Source organism: Scyliorhinus torazame, chromosome 20, assembly GCF_047496885.1.
Source record: "Scyliorhinus torazame isolate Kashiwa2021f chromosome 20, sScyTor2.1, whole genome shotgun sequence".
NCBI classification, from domain to species: Eukaryota; Metazoa; Chordata; class Chondrichthyes; order Carcharhiniformes; family Scyliorhinidae; genus Scyliorhinus; species Scyliorhinus torazame.
The window spans coordinates 139,973,448-139,990,335 of record NC_092726.1 but is presented as its reverse complement, the minus strand read 5'-3'; the positions used below and the strand labels follow the sequence as shown (position 1 = coordinate 139,990,335).

Below are 16,888 nucleotides of genomic sequence, written 5' to 3'. Positions count from 1 at the left end.
GTATCGAGAGGTGGTCACACCGCAGGCTCAGACCGTAGGCAGGAAGGGAATGGGTGACCACCAGACAGAGCAAGAGAGTGAGGCAGGTAGTGCAGGAATCTCCTCTGGCCATTCCCCTGCAGAACAGATATACCGCGTTGGATATTATTGAGGGGAATGGCCTCTCAGGGGAAAACAGCAACAGCCAAACACGTGGCGCCACGGTTGGTTCTGCTGCAGAGGGGACGGGTGATAAGTGTGACAGTGCAATAGATATAGACGATTGAATTCTGAGGGGAATAGACAGGCGTTTCTATGGCCACAAACGAGACTCCAGGATGGTGTGTTGCAACCCTGGTGCTAGGGTAAAGGATGTCTCGGAGCGGGTACAGGACATTCTGGAGGGGCAGGGTGACCAGCCAGTGGTCGTGGTATACATCTGTACAAACGGCATAGGTTAAAAAAAAGGGATGAGGTCCTAAAAGCAGAAATCAGGCAGCTAGGAAGGAAGTTAATAAATCGGACCTCGTAGGTAGTGATCTCAGGATTACTACCGGTGCCACGTGCTAGTCGGAGTAGAAATGACAGGATAGATAGGATGAATACGTGGCTGAAGGGATGGCGTTAGGGGCAGGGTTTCAGAATCCTGGGGCATTGGGACCGGTTTGCGGGGAGGTGGGACCTGTACAAACTAGACGGGTTACGCCTGGGCAGGACTGGAACTGATGTCTAGCTTTTTGCTAGAGCGGTTGGGGAGTGTTTATACTAATGTGGCAGGGGAACACATGCAGGAAGTCGGAAGGTAGTAAAACAGCGATAAAAACAAAAGGCAGTAAGGGGGAAAGTGTAAGGCAGAAAAGTCATAGTCAAAAATCAAAAAGGGCGAAAGTACAAGCCACCGTGACTGAGGGGAGCTCAGTGAATAGGTCCAGTAATAGTAAAAGGAATGAAACGGGAAGTATAAACATAAATGGAAAGCGACGCGGCAGGTTGTTACATGAAGATATAGGTTCAATGACAAGGAAAATTAGGAGAAAAGTTAAGAGGAAAAATAACTTAGGAGAGGTTACAGATCAAGGTGTTCAGATTCAAAACAGAGGTATAAAAGCCAACATAAGTGTACTTTACCTGAATGCTCGTAGAATTCGGAATAAGGAAAATGAGTTGATGGCGCAAATCATCGTGAATGACTATGATTTAGTGGCCATTACTGAAACATGGTTAAAGGATGGGAGTTAAACTCACGACTGGGAGTTAAATATCCAAGGGTATCAAAATATTCGGAAGGACAGAGTGGATGGTAAGGGAGGGGGTGTAGCTCTGTTATTTAAGGATGACATCCGGGCAATAGTAACGGATGACATCGATGCCATGGAGGATAAGGTTGAATCCATTTGGGTGGAAATCAGGAATAGGAAGGCGAAAAAGTAACTGAAAGGAGTAGTGTATAGGCCACCAAACAGTTACATTATGGTGGGGTTGGCAATAAACAATGAAATAACGGATGCGTGTAGAAATGATACAGCAGTTATCATGGGGGATTTTAATCTGCATCTCGATTGGTTTAACCAGTCGGGCAAGGCAGCCTTGAGGAGGAGTTTATAGAATGTATCCGCGATAGTTTCCTAGAACAGTATGTAATGGAAACTACGAGTGAACAAACGGTCCTAGATCTGGTCCTGTGTAATGAGACAGGATTGATTCATGATCTCATATTTAGGGATCCTCTCGGAAGGATCGATCACCATATGGCGGAATTTAAAATACAGATGGAGGGTGAGAAGCTAAAATCAAACACTAGTGTTTGGTGCTTAAACAAAGGGGATAACAATGGGATCAGAGAAGAGCTAGCTAAGGTAGACTGGGAGCAAAGGCTTTATGGTGAAACGGTTGAGAAACAGTGGAGAAAATTCGAAGTAATTTTTCTCAGTGCTCAGCAAAAACGAAGGTCGGTAAAAAGAGGGAAAATCGACCGTGGATATTTAAGTAAATAAGGGCCAATATCAAATTGAAGGAAAACGCAAACATAGTGGAAAAGATTAGTAGGAGACGAGCGAACTGGGAAATCTTTAGGGGACATGACAAAGCTGCTAAAAAGGATATAAAGAAGAGGAAGATGGATTCTGAGAGTAAACTTGCTCAAAATTTATGAACAGATAGTCCAGGTTTCTACAAATATACAAAACAAAAAAGAGTGGCTAAGGTAAATATTGGTCCTTTAGATGATGAGAAGGGAGATTTAATAATGGGGATGAGGAATTGGCTGAGGAACTGAACAGGTTTTTGTGTCGGTCTTCACAGTGGAAGACACAAATAACATGCCAGTGACTTATGGAAATGAGGCTATGACAGGTGAGGACCTTGAGAGGATTGTTATCACCAAGGAGGTAGCGATGGGCAAGCTATTGGGGCTCCAGGTAGACAAGTCTCTCTGCCCTGATGGAATGCATCCCAGAGTGCTAAAAGAGATGGCTAGGGAAATTGCAAATGCACCAGTGAAAATTTACCAAATTCACTAGACACTGGGGCAGTCCCGGCGGACTGCAAATTAGCAAATGTGACACCACTGTTAAAAAAATAGGTAGGCAAAAAGCGGGTAATAATAGGCCAGTTAACTTAACTTCCGTAGTAGGGAACATGCTAGAATCTATCATCAAGGAAGAAATAGCGAGGCATCTGGATGGAAATTGTCCCATTGGGAAATTTCAGCATGGGTTCATAAAGGGCAGGTCGTGCCAGGCTAATTTAGTGGACTATGTTGAGGACATTACCAGTGCGGTAGATAACGGGAAGCCAATGGATGTGGTATATCTGAATTTCCTGAAAGCTTTTGACAAGGTCCCATTCAAAATGTTGCTGCATAAGATAAAGATGCATGGCATTAAGGGTAAAGTAGTAATATGGACAGAGGATTGGTTTATTAATAGAACACAAAGAGTGGGATTTAATGTATTTTTCTCTGGTTCGCAGTCAGTAGCTAGTGATGTCCCTTAGGGACCAGTGTTGGGCCCACACTTGTTCGCAATTTACATAGATGAATTGGAGTTGGGGACCAAGTGCAATGTGTCCAAGTTTACAGACGACACTAAGATGAGTGGTAAAGCAAAATGTGCAGAGGATTCCGGGAGTCTGCAGAGGGATTTGGATACGTTAAGTGAATGGTCTAGGGTCTGGCAGATTGAATACAATGTTGACAAATGTGAGGTTATCCATTTTCGAAGGAATAACAGCAAAAGGGATTATTATTTAAATGATAAAATATTAAAACATGCTGCTGTGCAGAGAGATCGGGGTGTGCTAGTGCATGAATTGCAAAAAGTTGGTTAACAGATGCAACAGGTGATTAAGAAGGGAAATTGAGTTTTGTCCTCCATTGCTAGAGGGAGGGAGTTCAATACTAGGGAGGTTATGCTGCAATTGTATAAGGTGTTAGTGAGGCCACACCTGGAGTATTGTGTTCAGTTTTGGTCTCCTTACCTGAGAAAGAACGTACTGGCGCTGGAGGGTGTGCAGAGGAGGTTTACTAGGTTAATCCCAGAACTGAAGGGGTTGGATTACGAGGAGAGGTTGAGTAGACTGGGACTGTACTCCTTGGAATTTAGATGGATGCGGGGAAACCTTATCGGAACATATAAAATTATGAAGGGAATGGATAAGATAGATGCGGGTAGGTTGTTTCCACGGGCGGGTGAACGCAGAACTAGGGGGCATAGCCTCAAAATAATAAGAAGTAGATGTCGGACTGAATTTAGGAGGAACATCTTCACCCAAAGGTTTGTGAATCAATTTAATTCCTTGCCCAGTGATGCAGTTGAGGCTCCTTCATTAAAAGTTTTAAAGATAAAAGACAGATAGTTTTTTAAAGAATAAAGGGATTAAAGGTTATGCTGTTCGGGCGGGGAAGTGGAGCTAAGTCCACCAACGATCAGCCATGATCTCCTTGAATGGCGGAGCAATCTCGAGAGGCCAGGTGGCCTTCTCCTGCTCCTAGTTCTTATGTTCTTAAATAAGTTTGAACCGATAGATAGGGCGTGTCGACTTGAGGGCCTATATGTGGCTATGGGTTTACGTTATTTATCGTCTTGTACGTGTTGAATAGCTGTTCCAAAGCAGGGTTGTTCTCTCATTCTGAATGCTCATATTTATTGAAGCGACGGTGTTGGTTGGGGAGGCTCTGGTCTTTTGAGGGGATGGAGTGATTTGACATATTTATTGTTTTAGCTCCTTTATCTCGTGAATAAACTCGATCTGCTTGTGGGGGGATGGGTTATTACGTCAGATGTTCTTTTTGTTATAAGCGTTGCGTTGATTAGAAAGTTTTGCTTGAAGGAAGGTACATTATGATTTATTTTATCTTCTGTTTCCATCAGATGCAGTATTAGATGAAGTCTGCAAAACATAATATTAAATATCACTCTTTAATCACGCAGATTACACTTACAGTTAAACATGACGGCCACATTCTCGAATACAATGTTGATGAGAGATACTCTAACATTCTGAATGTAATTCATCAATGGTCAAGGCAGAGGGAAGGCCAGAAATGACAATATCAACTATCACAAATCGTTACCATGTCTGGCAGAATCCGTGTAGACTTCCGAGTGAAGGACCCGATTGAAACATTACGATATCCGGAGATGGACCAGATGCTGATTGAATGTACAGACTGATTGCTGGGCGAACATACCTTCTGATGGATATTCGTGAATGGATATTAACTGAAATTTACTACCTTGTGTTTTAGATTTCAATTTCATTCCTGAAAATATTCTGTCTCTTCAGAGACTTAATTCGATGTTGTAACCTGTTTGTGAAATAAAAATAAATCACTGTGTCTGCTCTGTATCTCCAGGGAAACCCGAATGGTTATAAATTAAAGATTATTTGATTGTACCGACTCATTGTTTAACACAGAGAAATTTGCTGCTGCACATTGAAACCGCACACTTCACACTGACGATGCTGGAAATATTCTACACTATCAGGAAGTTATATTACATGATCCTTGCTGTTATTGGTGTTCCTGGTAAGTGATATCAAGTTTGAAGATGCGGATGTTTTCACAAGATTATACTGTGTGACTGCTAATGTTTAATTCCGATCTAACACGGCGCCATTGGCAAGCATGTGGTCATTGACATTTGGTAAGACTAGCAATTGCAATATCTTCCCTCAGTCTTCCTCTTTCTGGATCTCAGGGGCTCTCTGAAATGCAATGCATATATTATCCTACTTAATGATTCCTCAGTACATGGAATAATTAGTTTGCATTACTGACGGCGTACTTTTTACTGGAGTGAGACTTCTGATTTCAGTCGGCAGATATTCATGGGCCTATCAGTCAGTGCACAATTGCACGGAACGTGTGTCACTAATTCCAGTGGAACAACGCATCTTATTGACCATGCATTGATGGGAGCATTTGTCAATGATGAATTGCATTGAGTGTGGGGCACGAATCAGAAAGTAACATCTGACTGAAGTGAACATTTTTACTGGTAATATCGGTCTATGTAACATCGTCCTTAAGCAATTACCAGAATGAGTACCTCATCCCAGCGACAATGTATTACTGTGCCTATCCATCACTCTGGAGTTGGTAAGAATTTCCTTTTGACTCTTTATGTAAAATTCTTGGTTATACATTTATAAAATTTGTACTATTGCGCTTATTGCTATTATTCATGAGCAGCACGGTAGCACACGTGGTGCCACTATGGCATCACAGCGCCAGAGTCCCAGGTTCGATTCCCTGCTGGGTCCCTGACTGTGCGGAGTCTGGACGTCCTCCCCGTCTCTGCATGGGATTCCTCCGGTTGCTCCTGTTTCCTGCATAAGTCCAATGACGTGCAGCTCAGGTGCATTGGACTTGATAAATTGCCCTTCGTGTCGAAAAAGATTAGATGGGGTTATTGGGTTATGGGGATAGGGTGCAAGTGAGTGCTGAAGTGGGTCGGTGCAGAACCGATGGGCCGAATGGTCTCCTTCTGCACTTTATGTTCTATTTAATCCTATGGAACGGTTGTGACAGTAACAGATATTACCTCTTCCCTGCATATGATTCTCTGTCTGTATAGAATGAAAAGTATTGATATCACTCTTTTCTCCTGAACTGCTTCTGAAGTTATCAATATTCATTTCGCCGTATATACAATGAACGCTTCTTATTAGTTTTTTCTTTCGAGTTTCCATTTCATTGTTTCCAATTAAGGGGCAATTTAACGCGGACAATCCACCTACCATGCACATCTTTGGCTTGTGGCAGCGAAACACACGCAAACTCAGGGAGAATGTGCAAACTCCACACGGACAGTGACCCGGGGCCAGGATTGACTTTGGGACATCGGCGCCGTGAGGCAGCAGTGCTAACCACTGCACCACCGTACTCCCCAAATGAACGCTCTAAATAATAGAATTTCTATTGTACTGCACCCACTGCAACAGAAGTTCCCTCCGTACGCATAGTTAAACAGCAGGGCGGCACTTTTACAGATGTCAATCCTCTGGTTACTGACATAGAATTAACTTGAATATCGTCACCACAAAAAAGTAGTTTGTTTCGTGTGTCCTCCTCTAAAGCGTGTCATGTGAGAGTTCCTTTAAGACATGGACGTTTAAGCAATGTACCTTTAAGAAAACAGTGATGTCAGAGAGTGGGTGGGGCTGAGGTCAGGTCAGCCATTTTGCAGTTCAGTTTTGCAGTTTTAAGTTTCAGTTTTCAAACAGAGCTGGTGTCTGTGTTTCCAGAGAACTGCAGTTTGGAGGAAATGAGCTGGGTGTGTGTCTGTGTTTTGCGGTGAGCTGGATCTCTGCCATGAAAGACTATCTCTGGATCATTTGGGTGATTTTAACTCAAAATAGTAAAGGCTTTAACCTGCTGTGATTCTGTTTAAATGTGTTAAGTCTCTTGGAAGTTTGAAGGAACATTTTGAGGCATTATTTACTGTTGCAATATTTTCTGAGTTATCTTTGAAGTCAGGGGTGTTGCGAGATCCTATATTTATTTAAGATGTTAAGTTGAGTTCATGGAATAAGCATTGTTTTGTGTTTAAAAACCCACGCGTCCATAACTGTAATCCCACACCTAGGGAACAAGCCGTGTGCTCGGAAAAGCAACAATTACATTAAAGGGGGAGGTTGGTTGAACTCCATGATACATTTTGGGGTTCTGAAAACGCCTCGCCCATAACACGTGTGACTGTGAAACTCAGGGAAATAAGTGTAGGATTTGATTATTTATTTCTTCTGAAGGATTGCATACGCAGTGATCATTGAAAGATACCGTTCCGTAACTGATTAACATTTAATTAGTTGTTCCACTATCTGATTCGATTTCTTCACATGTACACCTGAGCAGCCCCTGCCGTCGGTTCATTTATGTGTGTGCATGAGTTAAACATTGAATGACAAGCATTTCTTTCTCTCTCTACCTCTCTCTCTCTCCATCCGCTCTCTCTCTATATATATATATGCGTGTTTGGTAAGCACCAACTGAGTGAAAAGCCCCCTTGAATATTGATATCAGTTACTAATATCGTTGACATCAGTCTGGATCACATTAACATGCGTAATCTGTCAATGCGAAAAATAACTAGAGCACCCCTTGGTTTCTCTGCTAACATCCTGATTTAAATAATTGCGCGCACTTTGTCTTCAACAGAACAAAATACAGGGTGCGAATTACTAAATCAACATTTTGCTTTTATATTCGTTCCATATTAATTATTTTAATATTAGTTCATTTACCAATTCCTCAAGAAATGAACTCCAATGTTCTGATTTCAGTATATTTTTGTTAAATTGTTTGTGAAACAGTGCCTTGAACTACTTTGCTTCTCTTATCCATTCAGATGCTTGATTCACGGTAAGCATTTGAAAAACTATTGCGTCAAATATTGTGTCACAAGAACATCACTTTAGTACGACTTTAGTATCATTTAAATACCAGCTGTGCATTTTTATTAATTGTGCTGTAAAATATGTTGTTGTATTCTTCCAGTCCATCAACTGAACGTTTCCTAATTTGGATTTGCTTCCACATTTCACAATTGGTTTTTCCTATTTCCTGAAACCACAACATTTGTTCAACCACAATGTTCTCAAACGTTACGTTTCCATCCCAAATGTCTGTCAATATCTGTAAGAATTATTGCTTGTTTCCTGCTTTGGTAACCAGCTTTCTGCCCATTCTGCTGCCTGTTCACTCCACATCAATCGCTCTGAGATTATTCATGGGGCTTCGCTGGGGATTCGTCAGAAGTACTTGAGAAATAAACAAATATTCGACTCAGCTCCTGGTTCTTACATTATTCAAACAATTCAGTCAGTTGGGTCAATTATGATCTTCCTTTTGGAATCTGTGCTGATTAGTCTTATGTATTATGAGTTTCTGGATTTGTTTTTTCGATTACATTTTTGAACAAAGATTCATAAAATATTTCCTACTACTGACACTTAGCTATTTGGTTTACAGATATTCAAATTTCCACTTAATTGATAAAGTAATTTGAGATGTTTGTCTTTAATCTCTAATCGAATTACTGTTAAGTAGCAGATACCGGTCCTTCTACTGTATCTTCCCTAGCCCGTGTTGAGCACGTTTGATTCTAATATTCTGAAACAAAGCTTTCGTCGTCCTTAAATCATTGCAGCATATGTCCCTATCCCGTTTTCACCACAATTAACTTAACATTTCTCTGCTGTATGTATTCACTACAGTTTTACATATCAATTCAATATCAATGGGGCAGCACGGTAGCCTTGTGGATAGCACAATTGCTTCACAGCTCCCGGGTCCCAGGTTCGATTCTGGCTTGGGTCACTGTCTGTGCGGAGTCTGCACATCCTCCCTGTGTGTGCGTGGGTTTCCTCCGGGTGCTCCGTTTTCCTCCCACAGTCCAAAGATGTGCGGGTTAGGTGGATTGGCCATGATAAAATTGTCCTTAGTATCCAAAATTGCCCTTAGAGTTTGGTGGGGTTACTGGGTTATGGGGATAGGGTGGCGTTGTTGACCTTGGGTAGGGTGCTCTTTCCAAGTGCCGGTGCAGACTCGATGGGCTGAATGGCCTCCTTCTGCTCTGTAAAAAATTCTATGATAATTCCCCTAAACAAACGACATTATGCTATTGGTTGGATGATCAGTCATGATCCGAATGATTGGCAGGACAGTTTCTGTATGCCGAATAGCCTCCTCCTGCGCCTATTTTCTATGTTCCTATGTTTCTCGCTGATAGTGCGTGTTTCCTTCGGATTTGAATCCTCATTCTCTGGTTCAGTGTTCCTGGACTTCCGCACAACAGGATTAATTTCCTTCCCTCTGAATTCGGAGACGCGATTCCATCGTTCATTTGAGTTGCTGTCTATGTCAGAATGACCCTCACTGCTCCAAAGTCCAGTAAACACGAGTTCTCCTTAAACTGTCAATGGATGGGATGTTGTCTGACAGGCAACTTGGTCAGTTGTCCCTCCACCATCTCCTGCTGGTTCAGTTAAGGAGCCGGGTTTTCAATTGGTTCTTTTTTTTTGCACTCACTCCGCTGTCCCGTTGGAGCTCCTCTCCACCTCACCGGCTTTGGTGACGAAATGAAAGCCATCAAATGGTCGGGATAAAGATCGCAATAAATGGAGTCGGTAGTGAAATGCTCCCCTGTGAAGGTTGGGGTATTCTAAATTAGAATGTTGTCACCAAAATAATCTGCACGAATTATGGTTTGATTGCTGTGGGCAGTAGACTTGCATCATGCGTTGCTCCTAACCCACGCATGTCTCATTGATATATTTGTCCCGGCATTTTGACAACTCCTCTCATCTTATTTCCTCGATTTGTTTTAAATGGGAAAATTTTGGCATTTTTGTTTTTCATTTCGATATCTTCCTCGTCGCCATATGGTCCATCTCGGACACTTCCATTCCCTTTCACAACTGCTGAAACTCAATTTCATTGAATGTTCCAGGTGACTATACGAACACTGGTTAACACAGCTCATTTTTATTGCAAGAACAATAGATGTTCTGCCAATATTAAATCCTTCCCTTCCCACTGCCCTGAGGCGGAAACTCTTTTTCTGGGTGAACAAGTAACTTGATTGCACATCTTACAATACTACAGCCGCATTCATCCTTCACGATGCTGGCTATTGTGCACTGGGGGAGCATCAAATTCAGATCGCATGATTGCTTTGCCGATTACCTCTGTTCAGTACACAAATGTGATCAGTAATTTTCTGATCAATTTCCACTTTGATTCTTCAGCCCATTCAAAGCGTCGACTCTCTTTCCTCAAGCGCGGACATTATCACCAGCGCTGCGTTTCCAGGGTCTATCGCAATATTTAAAGATTAAGGTAAGGTCAATTTGCATTGTCTGTGAAATCCCGTGGTGGTGACAGGGAATGGCAACAACAAAGTGACTGGGAGTGGAGGAGATGTGGCGACACTGAAATGGGGAGTCCCCTCTTGTTGGCAGCCGGAAAGCTTTCCCACACCCCCTAAGGTCCATTCAACATTGCTGAACCCCTTTCGGGACGTTAAGGGCCGAGTCATCTAGTTTTGCTCAGCTTTTTCCCATGCTTACCTCTCCCTCTCTTCGTATGCCGTCACACTTTGCGGCCCCTCTGGACGCATCTTCTCATACTCCAGCCGTCCCATTTCACCACGCGCAGTCACCACTCTGCCAATGAATTTCCCTTGTCCGCCATTCCATCCGATTGGTCTTTGTTCTCTCCCTTCTCCAATAAATTACCACCATATCCCACAACCAGATAGCCGACTCACTCTATCACTGATTTAAAATGTTAATGCATAGTATCTCCCAATACTGATGCAATTATCAGAAAGGAAAATTGACTCTGTTTCTTCTCCAGCGGTTATGGTTTGCCTGATGTGCTTTATTAGTATTTCCTTTAGTTATAACATTGACAGGAATCTCTTTTTTCCCGCCTTTTCTCCAATTCTTAGCCCTCGACATCAGCAGAAGGCGAGGTCACTCTGAAGGTGTAGCTTGGAATCTCCGATTTCCTGCTGAGTGCTGTATTAGAACCAGAGAATTCTCACAGCGCAGAAGGAGGCAATTCGGCTCATTGACTCTGCACTGGCCCTCTGAAAGAGTACCATACCTAGGTCCATTCGTAGGCTTGTGCCCGGAGCCCCCAAAACCTTAACATTTTTGGATAGTGAGCAAACATTTCAGCTTGGCCAATCAATCTAGCATTCCTCCCGCCCAGCAGATTTCAGTGGGGTGCATGGTAGTTTGATCAATGTCGGTTTTGGGTGAGGAAGTGTGGGGGCGCGGGGCGTTGTGGGGAGAAAGAAGAATTGCTACTCTTCCTAGCATACGCACAGCCCTGTGAAGACATTTCCACTCTGGCTGAACCTCTCTCCCTAGTGCATCAGCTGGAAACCTGCAGGCGCTGGGAAAACATGGTCGGTCACAGGAAGACGTGGCAAATCGATTGATTCAGAAATGGCTCATCACATTAAAACCTTTTTTATTGTAACCCACCCTACGCGGGTCAACCACTCTTATGCGATATTTTGATACCTGCAGATATGTAAATATGCAGCTTGTCTGCAGGTGGCTTCAATTAAAATTGACATTTTGACATCCAGCTCTCTGCCCGAACCCCATCCTCCCTCTAACCACCGAACCACCACCCACACATCTCCAATCAAACCTTGAAATATTCAATTTGTTGTCTGTGACAGAATTAACAAGATTGGAAAGTAATTTCCAGTCCCTTTACTCTTCTTTCTATTGCAGTAAATTTACTGGCGATTGTGATCCTGTCCCGAGGAAAATGTGGTCTCACTGCCTGCACTACTCATTACCTCGTGGTCATGGCAACGGCGGATCTACTGGTCATTATCACTGATGGCATACTTTATCGGATCAGTTACTATTATTTCCCTGGGTCTTTTTTGGACATCACCCCTGTGTGCAGTGTCATCTATTTTCTCAGTCGCACAACCACAGATTGTTCCGTCTGGTTTACCGTCACTTTCTCATTTGATCGATTTGTGGCTATTTGTTCTCAAAAGCTGAAAACCAAATATTGCACCAAAAAAACAGCCGCTGTGGTTCTAGCGACCACGACCATTCTGCTCTGTTTGAAAAACATTCCATTCTATTTTACGGTTGGCCCTTTGTGGATAATCAATAATGTACCATGGGACTGTTATACAAAGCCAAGCTACTACACTGATCCTGGTTGGTTGGTATTTAAGTGGCTTCATAGAGTTTTTACTCCATTTCTCCCATTTAGTTTAATTGCATTGCTCAACAGTCTAACAGTCAGACACATATTAGTGGCAAGTCGAGTCCGCAAAGGACTGAGAGGTCAGAATCGTAGTGATCCAGAGATGGACAGCAGAAGGAAGTCTGTGATTTTACTCTTCGCCATATCCGGAAGCTTCGTAATTCTGTGGTTGGTGCATGTTATTGAATTCTTGTATTATAACATTACAGATACAGATCCAAACTATTACAACGATTCGTTATATATATTTCAACATGTGGGAATTATGTTCCGGAACTTAAGCTGCTGTACAAATACATTTATTTATGGGGCGACTCAGTCCAAATTTAGAGAGCAGTTCAAGAGCACAGTGAGCGGTGCAGTCGCAGCAATTACTAAATCAATACAAAACCTGAGAACATGAGTAAAACGAGCAGTTATGCTCCCGTCAGCCCACCGTTTATCTCCACCAGTCAGCAATGCAATGACAAACATGATTATGTCTTTCACATCATTTTCTGCCTCATTCCGCCCATCCCAACCCATGGTATATAACCCTCTGTAGAACCAGAATGTTACTCTTGTTTTTAATATAACCAAGGACATCACATCCACTGATTTTGTGGTGGTGATATTCCATATACTGAAGATCCACTGGTGGATACAACCCTCCTCCAGGCTCTGTTAAACTGGAGACTCTCATTTTGAAAGTATACATCCTCGTTCCAGGTTACCTCAGGTTGGGGTGGGGGGGGGGGGGGGGGTGGGGGGGGGGGTGGTGAATCCACTCTGCATCCAGCCTGTATAACTCCCAGCAGAATTGTATATGTTTCAACAAGTTCATCGATACGAGATAACCATATGTACGTTGCGGGATTGGATGAAATAAAAAGTACTAGAATAGTTTCGAACAATCTGAGTTTATCGATTTTGTTAGGGAGAATATGAATGCGAAATGTGTATTATATAGAGAATTGATCAAAGGGAAATAAAGTTGCTCTGAATATCAGTTACCGTGTCAGCGTCAACTATGCAGTTCGCGACATATAGTAAGACATGGAATTTTTTGATACTCCTCCCAGTCGAGACTGTCAGCTTGCTGAACTTAAAAATATGTCAGCTGTGTATAAACTCAATAAAGACCCCACCTGGACTATGAACATGGATCCTTTCCTGGGAAGTTTGAGTTCGATAGAGCAGAGATCTTTTTTCTTTTTAGAGTGACCAATATTCACTTTTTACAATCATTGGGCAATTTAGCGTGTCCACTCCACCTACCCTGCATACATTTGTGTTGCGGGGGCGGAACCGCCGCAAACACGAGGAGAATGTGTAAACTCCACACGGACAGTAACACAGAGACGGCATCGAATCGGGAGCCTCGGCGCCATGAGACTGCAGTGCTAAAAACTGCCCCGAGAGTGCAGGGATTTGACACACCCACACAGCTGTGCTTAATGTCACGATCGATATGAAATGGATTCCAATCCATTGCAGAGAACGTTTGTTTCTAATGCATCATGCAGGAATAGCCGAATAGAGACACATTCTGCAGATTATTCGAATCCCTGGACGAGTTTGCAGGGGGCTTCCCACATAATTAAATCAGGACGTTCGAATGCTCATTAAGGGCATGTGGAGGACGTTAATTTGTTCCAGTTTTGATATTCTTTTTTGGAACTGCGAAGTGCCAGAAGTGGGTGGCGACTGTAGGTGGACGTTACACGCTGGGTGGCTCCTGATAGGACTGTCGTTTTATGGCCCCTTTAACTCAGCTTGTGGCTGCGGATTTTACACGATTGATCTCTGGAAAGGCAGCCTCAACTAAAGGAAGTCTATAACGCAGTGAGGAGTACAAAGAGAAAAGGTGCGAGCTACAGTCCTCCTGAGAGCTCGAGCTGGGTGTAGAGTTCTGTTCGAGGAAAGGTAGCGGGAGCAAGCTGCCCGGGTGGAGCTCCGCCCATTCCAGTGGACAGTCCCCTGAGAGCTCGAGCTGGGTGTAGAGTTCTGTTCGAGGAAAGGTAGCGGGAGCAAGCTGCCCGGGTGGAGCTCCGCCCATTCCAGTGGACAGTCCCCTGAGAGCTCGAGCTGGGTGTGGAGTTCTGTTCGAGGAAAGGTAGCGGGAGCAAGCTGCCCGGGTGGAGCTCCGCCCATTCCAGTGGACAGTCCCCTGAGAGCTCGAGCTGGGTGTGGAGTTCTGTTCGAGGAAAGGTAGCGGGAGCAAGCTGCCCGGGTGGAGCTCCGCCCATTCCAGTGGACAGTCCCCTGAGAGCCCGAGCTGGGTGTAGAGTTCTGAGGGAGGAAAGGTAGCGGGAGCAAGCTGCCCGGGTGGAGCTCCGCCCATTCCAGTGGACAGTCCCCTGAGAGCCCGAGCTGGGTGTAGAGTTCTGAGGGAGGAAAGGTAGCGGGAGCAAGCTGCCCGGTGGAGCTCCGCCCATTCCAGTGGACAGTCCCCTGAGAGCTCGAGCTGGGTGTGGAGTTCTGAGGGATGAAATGTCAAGCTGGTCGGGCGGAGCTCCGCCCTTTACAGTGGGAAGGCTCCCTGAGATTGTTGCAGTGGACTGTGAGCGCAGCAGTTCGCCAAACATTTCAATAGGGAGCTGAACGAGAGGATGGTCTCGCTCAAGGAGTTGGCGGATGATAACCTAAACCCGATAAGGAGGGTTTGTGAAACACGTCCAGAGCAGTGAGGTGTTGAAGGCGGTTACAGAGGCATTGTCGCGGCACAGCGACCAGTTTAGCTGGAAGAGTCAGGGGATACGGTGGGCGGTCGAGTGTAATACAGGGCTGAGAGCAACAATGGAAGTCTGGGAGAATAGGTCACGGCGGTAGCATGTGCGGATCGTGGGATTTCCTGTGGGGCTGGAGCGCTGGAGGCAGGCGGAGTATTTTGCGGAGATTTTGAGAGGAGTAAAACCCTTCCATCTATTCGCAGAATTGGGCTCATCGGTCACTCCGGCAGAAGCCGAAGGTGGCGAAACAACCAAGAGCTGTGATAGGCTGCTTTCATATCCATCGGGTGAAGGAGAATGTGCTGAGATTGACGAAACAGAATCGAGAGGTGAGGTGGGAAGGTTGTGTCATTCGTATAGACCAAGATCTCACGGCGAAGCTGGCAAAAGAGCGGGCGGCCTTTGTTCGGGCGACAGCAGCGTTGGACAAGAGCAACGTGCGGTTTAGGATGTTGTACCTGGCGAAGTAAAGAGTTACACACAACTCCAGGGACAATGAATTTGAGAACCTGGAGCAGGAGGAGGCGTTTGTGACGGCTGAAAGACTGGGACTGAACTGAGATTGGAATTTGGTTTTTCTTCATGGAGTAGTTGGGAGGACATTTTTCATCGGAGGGCTCTATTCTGCCGCGCTGATTGGAAAGCTTGTGTATTCGACCTTTGTGTTATTATTTTCGGAGTTGGGCATATGGGGGAGGGGGCTCTGATGGGGGCCAGCTCGCCTGCAATTGCTAGTTGCCTAGTAAACAGCAGCGATGCCGGGAGGGGCCCCGTCCGCCTATGCCTGTGTGGATAGGTTTCGGTGGGCTTTGGAGGTATGAACGGAGGATGGCGACTATGTAGATGGAACTGGTTTCGAGAGGAAATGGCTAATGTGGGTGGGGCTCTGGGATGGCGAGCGGGAGGGGTAGTAGACTGACGTGAACGAGGGGTACGGTAGTGCGCCGCTTGTTTTGCGGGGACAGGGGCAGTAATTAAGGGTGACAGGAAGTGTTGGGCGGCGGTGAGAACCCCGGTCCGCATGTTAATGTGGAACGTACATAATTTGGGCTTCAGGTATTTGGATAATTGGAGCACATTCTGGGGAAGGTGGGACCTGTACAAGCAGGACGGGTTGCATTTGAACCAGAGAGGCACCAATATCCTGGGAGGGAGGTTTTCTAGTACTCTTCGGGAGAGTTTAAACTAATTTGGCAGGGGAATGGGAAGCTGATTTGTAGTCCAGCAACTAAGGTATAAGACCATAAGACATAGGAGCGGAAGTAAGGCCACTCGGCCCATCGAGTCCACTCCACCATTCAATCATGGCTGATTTCAACTCCATTTACCCGCTCTCTCTCCATAGCCCTTAATTCCTCGAGAAATCAAGAATGTATCGACTTCTGTCTTAAAGACACTCAACGTCCCGGCCTCCGCCGCCCTCTATGGCAATGAATTCCACAGACCCACCGCTCTCTGGCTGAAGAAATTTCTCCTCATCTCTGTTCTAAAGTGACTCCCTTTCATTCTAAGGCTGTGCCCCCGGGTCCTAGTCTCCCCTGCTAATGGAAAAACTTCCCTACATCCACCCTATCGAAGCCATTCATTATCTTGTAAGTTTCTATTATATCTCCCCTCAACCTCCTAAACTCCAATGAATATAATCCCAGGATCCTCAGACGTTCATCGTATGTTAGGCCTACCATTCCTGGGATCATCCGTGTGCATCTCCGCTGTGCCAGCTCCAGTGTCAGTATGTTCTTCCTGAGGTGTGGGACCGAAAATTGCTCACAGTATTCTAAATGGGGCCTAACTAATGCTTTATAAAGCTTCAGAAGTACATCCCTGCTCTATATTCCAAGCCTCTTGAGATAAATGACAACGTTGCATTTGCTTTCTTAATTACGGACTCAACCTGCACGTTTACATTTAGAGAATCCTGGACTAGGACTCCCAAGTCCCT

General features: G+C 44.6%; 1 protein-coding gene across 1 annotated transcript; it reads left to right on the top strand.

The window, feature by feature from the left end:
• Positions 1 to 4,941: 4,941 nt before the first annotated feature.
• LOC140396792 (probable G-protein coupled receptor 139) lies at positions 4,942 to 12,638 on the top strand. Its single transcript, XM_072485509.1, has 2 exons — positions 4,942 to 5,008; positions 11,740 to 12,638. The coding sequence occupies exons 1-2, from the start codon at positions 4,942 to 4,944 to the stop codon at positions 12,636 to 12,638; spliced, it is 966 nt and encodes a 321-aa protein (XP_072341610.1).
• Positions 12,639 to 16,888: the final 4,250 nt, after the last annotated feature.

Bases quoted from the DNA above. Each gene is read 5' to 3' on its own strand.
- LOC140396792 (XM_072485509.1), top strand. From the start codon at position 4,942: ATGCTGGAAATATTCTACACTATCAGGAAGTTATATTACATGATCCTT. The intron at 5,009-11,739 runs GTAAGTGATATC...TTTCTATTGCAG, and splicing joins TGCTGTTATTGGTGTTCCTG to TAAATTTACTGGCGATTGTG.